Genomic DNA, 15,956 nt, shown 5'->3' with positions numbered 1-15,956 from the left:
CGACCCTAAGCACACAGCCAAATCAATGCAGGAGTTGCTTCGGGACAAGTCTCAGTGGCTCAGCCAGAGCCCGGACTTGAACCCGATCAAACATAACTGGAGAGACCTGGAAAGAGCTGTGCAGTGATGCACCCCATCAAACCTGACAGAGCTGAGAAGAATCGGAGAAACTCCCCAAATACAGGTGTGCCTAGCGTAGCGTGACACCCAAGAAGACTAGAGGATATAATCGCTGCAAAAGGTGCTTCAGCAACGAACTGAGTAGAGGGTCTAAATACTTATTTTAATGTAAAATGTCTTTTTTATGTTTAATACATTTGCAAACATTTCCAAAAACCAGTTTTTGCTTTGTCATTATGAGGTATTGTGTATAGATTGATGAGGGAAAAAAACTGTTTAATCCATTTTAGAATAAGCCTGTAACTTAACAAAATGTGGAAAAAGTCAAGGGGTCTGAATACTTTCCGAATCCACTGTATTTACAAAAAATATATATGGGGGATTGTTAATTATGCAGACAGTAACATTGATGGAAGCCACAATCTATCTATTAAAGCTGATATAACCCCCCTGGTACGTAGCTATGCATGTAATGGACAAAAATGAACCCTTGAAATTAAAGGAGATCTCGACTACATCTTATACTCAGCACCCCCATCCACTCTGTCCACTCATTCCTCCATTCTTACCCTCAGCGCAGTCCTGGCCTTCATATGGCCGGGGGCACCGGCACTGGTAGCTCTGCCACAGGTTGGTGCACTGTCCTCTGTTCTGACAGGGGCTGTCTTGGCATCTGTCTCTGTGGCTGCAGCCTATAGTCATGTTCACTGCCGAGTCGCTCAGCCACTCCTCCGGAACCACCAGCTGGGAGTTCACAAATATGTCCTGCAGACAGCCGATGAAGGCCGGGACCGTGACCAGAACCACACCTTCCTCCACCACCCCACCGATGAAGGTGTTCTGGAGGGGAGACTCTGGAGAGTCTGTCCCAGCCAGAGTATCTGTAACCTGGGCTTCCCTCTCACAGTCCTGTTCCTGACAGACCCCGCCATCCAGGAGCCTAAGGCTGAGTAGGCCGTCCCCCAGCACGGCCTCCACAGAGTGCCACCTCCCATCAGTCACGTTAAGGGGGAGCTCCAGTGTCTGGCTAAGTTGCAGGGCCTCTGCCCTACCCCCAGCCGAGGCCTCCCTCCTCAGGCTGAGTCTCAGATGGCACCCCAACAGCTCCAGACCCAGGATCAGCCTTCCACTGCCCCGCTGGAAGAGGACGGCCCTGGGCAGCACTGTCCGGAAACTCAGGGTGATGTTGCAGGAGGCCTCTGTGGACATCACGGGGCTCCGCAATAACAGGTAGCCGCTCTGCTCGAAGGAGAAGGCTGTGGGGGTCTGGCAGAGAAGCCCGGTGTGGCCTGGGGGGCAGTGGCAGGAGTAGCCATGATGTCCGTCGCTTAGGAACGGAGAGCATGAGCCCTGGTTCTGACACTCATGGCCCTCACAGCCCACCAACGCTTCGCTGCAGTTCCGGCCCCCATACAGGAACTCATCAAGGCTTTGCTGGGAGCAGTGGCACACATAGCCCCCCACAAGGCTCTGACACTGAGACCCGTTCTCACAAGGGCTGGGGTTGCACATGTCCACTACCTCATTACAAAGGGTACCTGGAAGGGAAGGGAGACTGGACGTTGATGTGGGTCAATGATATTATGATTGGTACAGCTTAGTCTGTGAAGGTGTGGAAACCCATAACTTTTTTAAAAATAACTTTTTCTCTAAGCCCTGCTCCCAGGTGGGAATTATTCACTCTTCACCTTTCCTGCTATTCTAGTACAGAAAACACACTTATTCTCCTCATCTTTGAAAGCACTATCGTCTATTATGAATCATGAATAATGTATGTAACTTATTATAGTACATGACTACACTATTACTTCTTACTGGAGACATGTTAACCTTCCCCATATATGTATTGTTTATGTTTTTAGAATAATTGTTTATGTGTAATCTATATTGGTGTGACGTTAAGTTCTAAACTAGAGGAAGCTTCCTGCGGTGTCATATACCCCATGATGCCATCTCCGAGCTGACCCTCATCATCCTCGACATCTTGTCAGGTCAACTTCGACACCTTTGTCACTGACAGGCATTTATGCCATGTTTGTGGACTACACAATGCAATGTACCTCGGGCTCTATGATTTGGGTAAGGCTCTGCAAACCAACCGACCTGATACCATCACGTATTCTAATGCCTTGCATGGTCAACTGCTGTAGTGCAGTGGTCTGATCAGCATGCTTTTGGCATTGAGCATCACAAGTTCATGCCCAGTGCTTGGCACTTGTTTTGACACTTTGTATGACGGGAAACTAATGTTGGTGTAGCATACTTTTATTATCCAAAATACAAAAGATGCTTCCTATCTGCATCCAATGGCACCTACCTTAGGTTACTGCCCTTTGGGAAGGGATTAGAAGGCAGTATCATTTGATAATGCATTCGAAATTCCACCGAGAGCGAGACATTTGTAACCACTGTAGCAGAATGAGCAACTAGTACTAGCAATTCAGTGAATAACTATCCCAAAATGGAAATATCTCACACGAATAACAAGTAACAGAATCGATGGCCTCAGTACCTGATAAATTAATTGTTGTGATGTGTGTTTTTGTCCTATATTTTTATTTAACTTATTTCAATTTTAAATTCCATTACCGATCCCCGCAGGAAGCCTTTTGCCTTTTGGTAGGCCGTCATTGTAAATAAGAATTTGTTCTTAACTGACTTGCCTAGTTAAATAAAATAAATAAAATAAATAAATACATTTGACACGACCAGAATAATTGTCCTCCTCTCGCATATTGCTTGGTCTGCTGCTCCATTGTTGTGGACATGACAGGTAAGCTTGCATCTTCGTCCTGCAACTAGCCATTTAATTTACCATTTACATTAACAATATTGACTTTTACTTTTAATGTTACACATGACTAATTGTGAAAAGATCCATAGCCTGGAGTCCTTCTTTAACCAACTAAACTATTCGGATTCACCCAAAAAATGTTTAACGTCAACAGAGGCATTTCCAGAATCTCTAGGAACACAATTGACCAATTGTCGGGTTGAATGTTTCCCTCACTATCAAATAAGACTTAAAAACAAGTTTTTATCCAGGGTATTCCATTCCTAAGACTAGTGTTGAAAGACTCACTTCTTCTACATCTAGTGGCAGCAAAAAGCAGAGACCCTGAAGAACGGGCTCAGTGCTGAATAGGCCTAGAATAAAAAATGATACAAATACATTTACTATAGCTTTTCCTTGGACTTTACGAGAAGAGGAATGGCCTATGAGGAGAGCCTATAGCCCAGGGTGTAGGCAACACTGTTCATAGAGTGCCATAGCCACGGGAAGTATGTGCTGCAAACAGACAAGAAAGTTGTGTTTTGCTGTGAACTAATGAGTAACCTAGGCAACCACACGAAAGGTCTATATGTGCGCTCTGAAGGCAGCGGCCCTGACCACTAATCCACACCACACATTTTGGATTTTCAATTGACCATTAAAGTAATCTTAATCTGAAATGTGAATTTATTGATAATGATATAGCTGTACATTTATCCAGAGTTATAGGACTTATAGGAGCACATCAGGGTTAAGTGCCTTGCTCAAGGGCACATTGACAGATTTTCACCTGGTTGATTCAAACAGCGACCTTTTGGTTACTGGCCCAACGTACACATATGATGTATATAGAGTTCATTTTCCTATTCCTAATTTATAAAAAACGTTTGACATGTTTCTGTGGACATTATGGAAACTACTTGGAATTTTCGTCTGCGTTGTCGTGACCGCTCTTTCCTGTGGATTTCTGAACATAACGCGACAAGCAAACGGAAGTATTTTAGATATAAAAATAATCCTTATGGAACAAAAGGAACATTTGTTGTGTAACTGGGAGTCTCGTGAGTGAAAACATCCGAAGATCATCAAAGGTAAACTATTAATTTGATAGCTTTTCTGATTTTCGTGACCAAGCTTCCTGATGCTAAGTGTACTTAATGTTTTGTCGTGTGATCGATAAACTTACACAAACGCTTGGATTGCTTTCGCTGTAAAGCATCATTTCAAAATCTGACACGACAGGTGGATTAACAAAAGGCTAAACTGTGTTTTCCTATATTGCACTTGTGATTTCATGAATATAAATATTGATTCAGCGGTTGTTGATGACACTTATCCCGATAGTGGGATTGCAGCCATAACAAGTTAAATTATTTATTTACTAGCTAACTAAATGATAACACAGGATAACATACACACTTAATACATTAGGAAAAGGTCCCGAGCGGACTGACACACCATATGGGTGCTTGTTACACAACGACATGGAGAGATAGAGAGAGAAAAATACACTTATCGTTGATACATTTTAGAAACTATTCTCTCAGTAATCATATACTTTGCCGCCCGTTTGGAGTAAGAAATCATGAATGTATTTACGTTGAAATGCCTTAATTAGCTGTGGGTCTCTGTGAGAACCAGCCCTCCTTAGGAAGGGTGATGGACCTTTCAGCGGCATGCTTGTAAGGCTCTGATTGTCTGAAAGGGGTCCAGACCTGTCTCATCTACTGATGCTCCTTTGAAGATAGCCTAGCCAGCCGTATCAATGGTTCCCATTGAGTGATGAGAGTAGCGTTTTACAGTGATTTTAGAAGAGTAGCAGAAAATGATGTTTTGAAGGATAGTAGAATGGTCCCAATTAAATTCACTTTTCTACATACTTTTTTATGACAGCTAATCAGCTGTACCAGTGACTGTCTCAGAGGGGAGTTTTCTTCTCCATGTCGTGTTGGTATTCAGAGTTCAAACTACTTTACACAAGCAGCTGCAGCCTGGCGATGTTCTGGTCTAAATGTTCATTTCTTTACCCATCCTTTTATGCACTCTGGTCGAAATGGACGGTTTCGTCAGGCTGACACGCACTCTGACCTCACTTGGGGCGTGGCTACTTACTCTGCAAAGTTTATAGGAGACAAATTCTCTCTCATGGCTCCTAAAATCAGATTCGTATCTTAACAATATTTCATATTCATATTTTATATACAACGGTAAGGATTGAGACTTCGTAAATGTATTCAACATACTTTAAGTTAAAGTATTTCCTTTATAACACTTTAAAATAGCATCCCATATGACATTTTTATTCTTTAGATCACCTCTGACCATTCCCCACGTTCTAATGTTAGAAATATTGTTCCAGTATTCGCTTTTGAACGTGTTAAAGTTTCAGCGGGGAAAGTCTCTGGAGACAAAGCACATTTCTTTGTGGATTTTGGAGCGGGAGACCCTAGATCTCCTCTCCTTTAATTTACAACAGGGTGTGAACTGTCAATCCCCCAGCAGCTCCCTCCTCCCCTCTGTAGTTGAGAGAGGGTCTGGTTACTGCCATCCATTGCCAAGCCGATCTGACCCATTCGGATTCTTACAGGACAGTCATGGCAAGACAGAGGGGAAATGATGCTGGTAATTAATTGGCAGATATTGTGTTACGTTTGGCTTTTTAAGCCAATAGTGGCTAACCAGGGGTGGGATAATGTAAATGTGGCTTTGATTGGATTGTAGCCGGGAGCTTTATGTTCATGACAGTTTGTGATGGAACAACTGGCAGTGGCAACGTTGATATAGATTAGTGTATGTCAATTAGGAGTAAAAGTAAAGTAAAAGGTCCATGTCTAGTTTTCAATTCCATTTGCTTTCAGATAAAGAATAGTATAGGTTCTGAAACCATAAGCATCTATTCTTAATATAAGAATATGTTAGTGGTAAAATACAGTACCATGGCTTCTATTCAGGCCAATAGACCCATTCAATCTCATATACAGTAGCAACAAAAGTTACTAGATGAAGATATTTTCTCAATCCAGTTTACAACAACACACAGAAAAGATGGGAAGCTTAAAACACGATGATGATCAACAATAATCACTTAATTCCATTTACTTCAATGAGATTGTATAGCATTGTCATTGAAACAAATAGTCACATACATGAAAGCACAAAGAAGAACATAACCATACCTGCATTTAGCAATAGAATGCTCGAAATCCATACTTCCACGTTCAGCATTGCGTTGGTTTATGAGTTTCCCAACAGTAGTTGCACGCACGCCTAGATGTCAACTACCACTGTGTGTACAATCTCAATGTGACCATAGGTCATCAGGGTATCTGGCAGTCCCTGTCCTCGTCTTTAGCCATGCACAACTAAACACAGTGCTGAGTCCTACTGCAGGCAGGAGTCTGGGAAAGCCAGATCCTCAGGATTAACACTAATGCAATTAGTGCCATTTTACAGAGTGAGCACTGGTGACTGCTAGGATGGGTGAAAACTGTAAATAAACCCAATCTACAACCATACACATGCTTGGTACCTGTCACATGGTTATTAAACTGAGAGCTGATCATTGACTCTTGGGTGTGCCCTAAATAATAGGCTGGACCAATATCCATATCCATACTTGGTGGTTTTCACATTTTAATTGAGCATGCCCTAACTTGTTATGGGAGTGCATAGAATCATCAAGCTTCCCAGCAATTTGAACCTTGGACAATTTTTGACAGTTCTCAATAATGTCTCTATGGGACATTACCTGTGGTTCCTGGTTGGTAGCTGCATATGAATCCTGCAGCGTGCTGTGGGTCGTAGTGGTCTGGAAGCAGAGGCTCTGAACCATACAGGCTATGCCAGGACAACTCTATACACCAGCCACCATAGAGAGGTGCTGCTACTGCACTCACTCACATCCACCTCACACTGACGACCCTTGAACAGGACACAGACAGAGTGTAACGCATATAGAGAGGGTAGACAACACACACACATGTACACATGCAGGCCAGCAGAGAGGGATACACACACACACACACACCTCTGTATTTATAAAGATAACAAATACATTTCCAACATTGTGAGATCTCTCTCTCTCTCTCTCTCTCTCTCTCTCTCTCTCTCTCTCTCTCTCTCTCTCTCTCTCTCTCTCTCTCTCTCTCTCTCTCTCTCTCTCTCTCTCTCTCTCTCTCTCTCTCTCTCTCTCTCTCTCTCTCTCTCTCTCTCTCTCTCTCTCTCTCTCTCTCCTCCCCCCCCCCCCCCTCTTTCTCTCTCCTACCCCCTCTTGCTCATCCTCTTCTTCCCTCTTCTCTCTCCATCCCAGATAGCACATTTGGTTCATTGGAAGTTGTGGGAACCTGTGTTTTTGGTTTCAGATTGGTTCCGGGAGCGAAGACGACCGGCAAAACAGGCTGTAATTTTAGGCTGTTTTTTCAAACAGCTCCTACACTAAAAGGGCATTATCGTCATTTTCACAATATTATTCCAACCTCATAGTGCGGAAATATAATAATAATATAATAATAATCTATGGATTTCACATGACCTGGAATACAGATGTGCATCTGTTGGTCACTGATACCTTAAAAAAAGGTAGGGAGTGGATCAGAAAACCAGTCAGTATCTGGTGTGACCACCATTTGCATCATGAAGCGCAACAAATCTCCTTCACATTCAGGCTGTTAATTGTGGCGTGTGGAATGTTGCCTCACTCCTCTTCAATGACTGTGCAAATTTGCTGGATATCGGCGGGAACTGGAACATGCTGTCGTACACATCAATCCATATCATCCCAAACATGGTCAATGGGTGACCTTTCTGGTGAGTATGCAGGCCATGGAAGAAGTGGGATATTTTCAGCTTCCGGGAATTGTGTACAGATCTTTGCGACATGGGGCTGTGCATTATAAAAGCTGAAACATGAGGTGATGTCGGTGAATGAATGACATGACAATGGGCCTCAGGCTCTCATCACGGTATCTCTGTGCATTCAAATTGCCATAGATAAAATGCAATTGTGTTCATTGTCCGTACATTATGCCTGCCCATACCATAACCCCTATGCCACAATGGAGCACTTCGTTCACAACCTTGACATAACTTGTTAGGGCTAGGGTGCCTTTTTCAGAATTTCTGCCTGACGAACATGCCCAAAATTAAATGCCTGTTTCTCATGATATGCTTATAATTGGTAGCATTGGATAGAAAACACTTTTAAGTTTCTACAACTGTTAAAACATTTTGGGGTGGCAGGTTAGCCTAGTGGTTAGAGTGTTGGACTAGTAACTGAAAGGTTGCAAGTTCAAATCCCTGAGCTGACAAGGTACTAATCTGTTGTTCTGCCCCTGAACGGGCAGTTCACCCACTGTTCCTAGGCCATCATTGAAAATAAGATTTTGTTCTTAACTGACTTGCCTAGTTAAATAAAGGTAAAATAAAATCAATGTCTGAGACTATAACAGAATTCATATGGCAGGCGAGAATTTATTTTTTGAGCTCCCAGGCTCTTATTGTGTAAATCTATTGTTTCTATGCATGTCCGTCACCCAGATTGCAATTCCTATGGCTTCCACTAGATGTCAACAGTCTTTATTCAAGGTTTTAGGCTTCTTTTTTGAAAAATGAACAAGTATTTGGCGTTTTTGTAAGGTTACCACCTGAGGCAAATCAGTCTTTCGGCGCGCGCTTACGAATTTGCCTTTCCTATTGAACATACTACTTTCCGTGTGACATATTATAGTTTATTTACATTTTAGAGTACCTGAGGATTAAATAAAACATAATTTGACTTGTTTGGACGAAGTTTAGCGGTAGCTTTTTGGACTCATTTGTCTGCATGTGTTGAACGAGTGGATTACTGAAATCAATGGCGCCAACTAAACAGACTTTTTGGGATATAAAGAAGGATTTTATGGAACAGAACGACCATTCATGTTGTAGCTGGGACCCTTGGGATCACAAACAGAGGAAGATCTTCAAAGGTAAGGTATTTATTTTATCGCAAAAATATGCTTTACAGCCAACGCTAGACAAGCATTTGTGTAAGTTTATCATAGCCTAGCATAGCATTATGCCTTGTTAGCAGCAGTCAACCTTGTCACGGAAATCAGAAAAGCAATCAAATTAAATCGTTTACCTTTGATGAACTTCGCATGTTTTCACTCACAAGACTCCCAGGTAGACAGCCAAAGTTCATTTTTTCCCAAAATATTGTTTTTGTAGGCAAAATAGCTCCGTTTGTTCTTCACTTTTGGCTGAGAAATCGCCCGGAAATTGCGGTCATCACAACGCTGAAAAATACATACATACACATGATCTGTTGGTTGCGAGGCTGGTTGGACACACTGCCAAATGCTCTAAAATGATGTTGGAGACGGGAAATAGCTCTGGTGAACATTCCTCCAGTCACCATGCCAACTGTACCAACTTCAGACATCTGTGGCATTGTGTTGTGACAAAACTTTCAGCCATGAAACATTTGACCAACACTTTACATGTTGCATTTATGTTTTTGTTCATTGTATATATAAAACACAGGAAATCATTTTTTTGACTGCAGTGGTCCTTTAAATATCATTCTTAGAATGTTTTCTGAATGTTACTAGTGCTACGTTTGTAACAAAGTGGGAATTTACGAGTTTCCCACTAGTATTTACCAGTTGAAGGGCCATTCAAATAAAAAAATAAAGGGAACACTAAAATAACACATCCTAGATCTGAATAAATGAAATATCCGTATTAAATACTTTTTTCTTTACATAATTGAATGTGCTGACAACAAAATCACACAAAAATTATCAATGGAAATCAAATTTATCAACCCATGGAGGTCTGGATTTGTAGTCACACTCAAAATTAAGGTGGAAAACCACACTACAGGCTGATCCAACTTTGATGTAATGTCCTTAAAACAAGTCAAAATGAGGCTCAGTAGTGTGTGTGGCCTCCACGTGCCTGTATGACCTCCCTACAACGCCTGGGCATGCTTCTGATGAGGTGGCGGGTGGTCTCCTGAAGGATCTCCTCCCAGACCTGGACTAAAGCATCTGCCAACTCCTGGACAGTCTGTGGTGCAACGTGGCGTTGGTGGATGGAGCGAGACATGATGTCCCAGATGTGCTCAATTGGATTCAGGTCTGGGGAACGGGCGGGCTAGTCCATAGCATCAATGCCTTCCTCTTGAAGGAACTGCTGACACACTCCAGCCACATGAGGTCTAGTGCATTGTCTTGCATTAGGAGGAACCCAGGGCCAACCACACCAGCATATGGTCTCACAAGGGGTCTGAGGATCTGATCTCGGTACCTAATGGCAGTCAGGCTACCTCTGGCGAGCACATGGAGGGCTGTGCGGCCCCCCAAAGAAATGCCACCCCACACCATGACTGACCCACCGCCAAACAATTCATGCTGGAGGATGTTGCAGGCAGCAGAACGTTCTCCACGGCGTCTCCAGACTCTGTCACGTCTGTCACATGTGCTCAGTGTGAACCTGCTTTCATCTGTGAAGAGCACAGGGCGCCAGTGGCGAATTTGCCAACCTTGGTGTTCTCTGGCAAATGCCAAACGTCCTGCACGGTGTTGGGCTGTAAGTAGACACATGCACATTTGTGGCCTGATGGAGGTCATTTTGCAGGGCTCTGGCAGTGCTCCTCCTGCTCCTCCTTGCACAAAGGCGGAGGTAGCGGTCCTGCTGCTGGGTTGTTGCCCTCCTACGGCCTCCTTCACGTCTCCTGATGTACTGGCCTGTCTCCTGGTAGCACCTCCATGCTCTGGACACTACACTGACAGACACAGCAAAGCTTCTTGCCACATCTCGCATTGATGTGCCATCCTGGATGAGCTGCACTACCTGAGCCACTTGTGTGGGTTGTAGACTCCGTGTCATGCTACCACTAGAGTGAAAGCACCGCCACACCAGCATTCAAAAGTGACCAAAACATCAGCCAGGAAGCATAGGAACTGAGAAGTGGTCTGTGGTCCCCACCTGCAGAACCAATCCTTTATTGGGGGTGTCTTGCTAAATGCCTATAATTTCAACCTGTTGTCTATTCCATTTGCACAACAGCATGTGAAATTTATTGTCAATCAGTGTTGCTTCCTAAGTGGACAGTTTGATTTCACAGAAGTGTGATTGACTTGGAGTTACATGTGGAAAACATACATAAAGATGATATCTCTATCATTCTCTATGTCCCATTGATTCAGAGGGATTTGGTTAAATTCGGAAGACACATTTCAGTTGAATGCATTAGGTTGTATTAGGTTGTACAGACATTAGGTTGTACTGGCTTGGTACCACCCTTTCCCATGATGTTGTTTGTGAGCATATGGACAGAACCATTGAGGCCAACTCCATTTTTAAGTAGTCCATTTTTCCTCTACTACTTCTATGAGTTGGGAAACATACTGAAAGGGTGCATACAGCCAGGTAGACTGTGTTGTTTGAACAGGTATAAAGCCAAGGTTAGCTATTTACTGCCACCTACAGTTATGGAATGTTTGCTCACGAGTATAATCCATTGGCTGATTCCTCCTGATGACCCGGATGAAATCCTGTAATCCTTCCTTCAACCATAGGAATGCCTACCCAGTTGACTACTTTAAAATGGTGGAAGACCTCAATGGCAATGCCAATGCTAAAATAGGTTTTATTAATCTAGAGTCATCTATCTAACTCTATGGTGGTAAATTCCCACTCCCCACTTGGTCACAAACGCAGCATGAAGTTTTCTTGTGGTTTATATAGAACGTTTTCTTAATGTATGTTTTAGGTAACATTCTTAGAACATGTTCTAAGGGTTACATTTATTTTTATTTCTTATGGATAGCTCTCTCAATATATTGAGAACATAATGGATGTGTTTTTAAATAACACTAAGAACATTCTATGAAAGTTGCTAATGTTTTTGTGGTTTTCATGGAAAGTTTTCTTTATGTTCTGAGAACAGAATTTAGAGCTTATTGACATTCCCAGAATATTACCAAGAACTGACATAAAAGAGAACCATACATTCTCTGAATCCATCAATCAATCAATCAATCAATCAATCAAATGTATTTATTTATAAAGCCCTTCTTACATCAGCTGATGTCACAATGTGCTGTACAGAAACCCAGCCTAAAACCCCAAACAGCAAGCAATGCAGGTGTAGAAGTGCAGTGGCTAGGAAAAACTCCATAGAAAGGCCGGAACCTAGGAAGAAACCTAGAGAGGAACCAGGCTATGAGGGGTGGCCAGTGTCCTCTTCTGGCTGTGCCGGGTGGAGATTATAACAGAACATGGCCAAGATGTTGAAATGTTCATAGATGACCAGCAGGGTCAAATAATAATAATCACAGTGGTTGTAGAGGGTGCAACAGGTCAGCACCTCAGGAGTAAATGTCAGTTGGCTTTTCATAGCTTTTCACAGCACCTACTGTCTCTAGAGAGTTTAAAACAGCAGGTCTGGGACAGGTAGCACATCCGGTGAACTGAGAACATCAGTTAAGTCACACCATTTTTGAGTACGTTCCCAGAATGTAGTAAAAACATGACATTAAATCGAACCAGATGGGAACTTGTGTGGAATGTTGTATGGAAGTACTGAAATTCCCACAGAAGGATGTTGTTTCTGAAAGTTCTCTGAACTTTGACAACATTCCCAATGTCAAATCATTTTGTGTTCCTAGAATAATACTTAAAATTAAAAATAAATTGAACCATTAGTGAATCTTTTGGAAACCAAGTGTGCTGAGAATGTTCCAAAACCAAGCAATTATCCTGCACTATTTCCAGGAAGTTGTGGGAAGCTTGAATGCAAAATAACCATAGGACAACCACGCTCTCACCAAGTTCTTAGAATGAGATCCCTGTCTTTCCCTCACTCCACCTTACTCTCATACCTTCTTAGGGGACGTCTAGAGAGGGGCTGCAGGTGCCATTTCAAGAACAAATGACATGCCTACTGTGCTTTCTGTTCTGTAACTGTGTGACAGTACTGTACTGTACTGTACCTGGCCAGCTTCACATGTATAGTTCCCCTCGTCCTCCACACAGGTGGCGCTGTTGACACAGGACTGGGGATTGCATGGAGGGAGAGGAGTTTCACAGTGTCGCCCAATGAAGGTGGTCTGAGAGCAGTCGCAGCTGTACCTGAACGATAAAGATTTTTAGTTACAGATCTTTCAGTTTCAGTGCTAATTACTTTTCCAATAAAAAGTGAAGCTATACAAGCAAGCATTATGCAGGCGTTTCTTGTTCTACTCCACAAAATTCAAATCTCTCACACACACACAAACGTCTTACTCATTAAAACCCCTTCAGGACACAGAGCCCCATTTTGGCATGGCTGGTCTTGGCACTCGTCAATTTCGATTTCACAGTGGTCTCCCTGGAAACTGGACATGCAGGTACACGAGAAAATGTTGACGTAGTCATGACAACTCCCACCCTTGACACTCGTCAATCTGGACGTCACAGGTGGCATCTGGAACATCAAACATCCTATATGGCCGACAGAGTCAGTCACAGGACTCTGGTCGTATAATACACACTGGCCAAACCATCTGGACAGGTCAGTTTATGGAAACATGAAGGGGAATATCAACATGCACCTGTGGAGATAATACTCAATGTCAAATGCTTTCATGTTGAATGGCTTACGGATCTTTATATACTGATATTAGAGGCTCTTTTTCCTTTACTCGTGATCTTTCATGAGCAAATCTCTATTTCTATAACTGGATGTTATCGAGCATGGAAAGCCTATAGATATCCTGATTTCATGTTTTTGTATTTCTATTTTTGAATGTATGGGCTATAGCATAGAAGAGGCTATAGAACAGAGGGTTAGATTTGAGGACTAGTGTACATAACTCAAATTGCCACTAGATGGCATCTGTTTTACTCATTGGGTCAGTGGTGAGCAATCTTCATCCTGTGACCGGGAACACACACGATACAACTTATCAAAGTTATAATTAAAAACTAGTTTAATAAGAGATGTGTTACTTCCTGGCTGGAGCAAAAGCCTGCACTCATATACCGGACCTCTGCAGCTAAGATTGGCCACCCCTTGATCTAAACCATTTAAGAGGGTTTGCGACCTAAATTCACATAACACATGCCTGTTTCAAAACATTTTCTCCCATTTGGTAACTACTGAACAAAGCCCTGAAGGAGCTGTCTCTTCTCATTTTACCTGTAAACCCTGGGCTGCAGAGACAGTCGTACCTGCCCACCCTGTCTATACAGGTGGCTCCGTTCCTGCAGGGCTGTGACACACTTGTTCACCTCTATCTGGCAGCGCACACCCTGGAACCCAGGCATGCAGAAACACGAGTAGCCATCACCACGGCTATGACAGATGGCCTGGCTGTAGCAGGGGTTGTGGAACACTGGTCCGTTACCGGTACCTCTGACCTCGCCTTCAGGCGAGACGCACCTGGGGACAGGAAATATAGTTTTGATTGATTGTCTGATTGATGTGTTTCTGTTAGCATAGGGGTGGGACGCTCCAGATCTGGAGGGCCAAGGGTTTTCTGGCTTTTGTTCTGTCCGTGCACAAAATTTCTGATTCAACTAATATTGATTGATCCCCAGGGGGGAAATTGAAATGTCACAGCAGATTTTTCTGGTATATATTATTTTATTATTTAACGAAAAGGTCTTTCATACATTCTCTTTCTCTTATTTACATTTTCGTTCCAATATGTCAGTACTCAGTACCACCAGAAAATGGTATTGATATTGAAAAGGGTAAGTGTTTAGTGAGGGTGAACTAAAAGACATCCATGTTTTGTTCTCTTAGCCGTGTGTTACAATGAGTCATGCTTTGCATTGTCCCACACAACCATTGTGTTCTATAATAGCCTTTGACACAAAAGCCTCTCTTTCCACCTTTGAAAAAAAGAATCCTACCATTATCCATTCCAGTACAAGGACATTTGCAAACTTAAGAGCCTCACAAAGCATCACAGCGTGCCTCCATGGCAACCAATTCCACAGTTCCATTTCTGCATTGCCTCTATTTCCATAGCGACCGCAGGCAGACAGAAGTCACTCATTTGAGGCATTTATCACTCCATTCATTCGAAGCACAGCCTCATAGCTGCTGTGGGGCTACTTAATCACACAGCACAGCAGAGCTTAATGACACACCACCTGGCCTGCCAGTCAGTCACAGTTATGTTTTTCCTCTTTTCATTTGTTTGGCTGTAAAAAGGTTGCCTCCAATACTAATTAGTGGATTAATCCATTCATTTGTTTTTACAAAACACATCTTAGAGGGAGGGAGGAATGAACAGCATGGCTCCTCGTAATGCCCAACATACAGGAATATAGAACTTCCACTCAGATTAGCTGGCATCATGCATACTGTAGATCGGGGATGGCCAACCCTTCTCCTGGAGAGATAATGTTACCTCAGGTGTTTTTTGAGTAGGGCTGGAGCAAAAGCCTCTACACCCAGTAGGTCTCCAGGAGGATGAGGATTGGCTACCCCTGCTGTAGATGCTATACCACCCATGTCATTTACTAAACAAACAAAAGCTTTCTATGGGAGCGGAAGGTTAGTAAACATGCATGCACCACCCATCCCGGCACATTGCAGATGTACTATCTCGATTAAGTAAGCTAAATCAAGCTACTTTTTAAGCTCTGACTCTGCTGCAGATCCTTTTACATTTAGGAAAACATTAGTACATGCACATACAAATTCATCTTCTTCTCTGCCTAAGCAAGTTCTGTCTGACTCTGGCATAACTGAGAAAAATGGGATAAGTGTTGCTTTTAATCATCATTTTATCTCGGCAGACTTTTTATTTGAGAGAAATGGTGGTTTATTTGACCCTGGTCAGTCAATCGATTGCTTTTCTCTCTACCAACCTCTAGCTCAGGGGTTCCCAAACTTTTTCACTCTGGTGCCCTCCTTCTAGCATTGGGCAACATCCCGCGCGTGCACACGCACCACGTCTATTTCTATGGGCACAAGCTCTGTTCATGACACAAACTGTTCACACGCCTTATGTTGGTGAAGAGAATGTTGCAGGTTTAAAGCTTATTACCTGCAATTCTACACATTTTGTCATGGGGTGAA

The 15,956-nt window shown here is 42.9% G+C and overlaps 1 protein-coding gene across 1 annotated transcript in view; it reads right to left on the bottom strand.

Annotated features, from left to right (window-relative positions):
• The window catches only part of crb1 (crumbs cell polarity complex component 1), a 40,521-nt gene that overhangs the window by 20,599 nt on the left and 3,966 nt on the right, over positions 1-15,956 (bottom strand). Inside the window, 9 exon segments of the mRNA XM_090230780.1 lie at positions 690-1,658; positions 6,642-6,769; positions 6,771-6,863; positions 12,884-13,012; positions 13,159-13,311; positions 13,313-13,346; positions 14,061-14,140; positions 14,142-14,250; positions 14,253-14,303. Of these exon segments, the coding sequence (XP_090086906.1) occupies positions 690-1,658; positions 6,642-6,769; positions 6,771-6,863; positions 12,884-13,012; positions 13,159-13,311; positions 13,313-13,346; positions 14,061-14,140; positions 14,142-14,250; positions 14,253-14,303 (1,746 nt within the window).

This window comes from Oncorhynchus mykiss, chromosome 4, assembly GCF_057628025.1.
Source record: "Oncorhynchus mykiss isolate SJ-2025 chromosome 4, ASM5762802v1, whole genome shotgun sequence".
Taxonomy (NCBI): Eukaryota; Metazoa; Chordata; class Actinopteri; order Salmoniformes; family Salmonidae; genus Oncorhynchus; species Oncorhynchus mykiss.
Note: the sequence above shows the minus strand (reverse complement) of the source record. Positions and strands in the feature narration are given on the sequence as shown.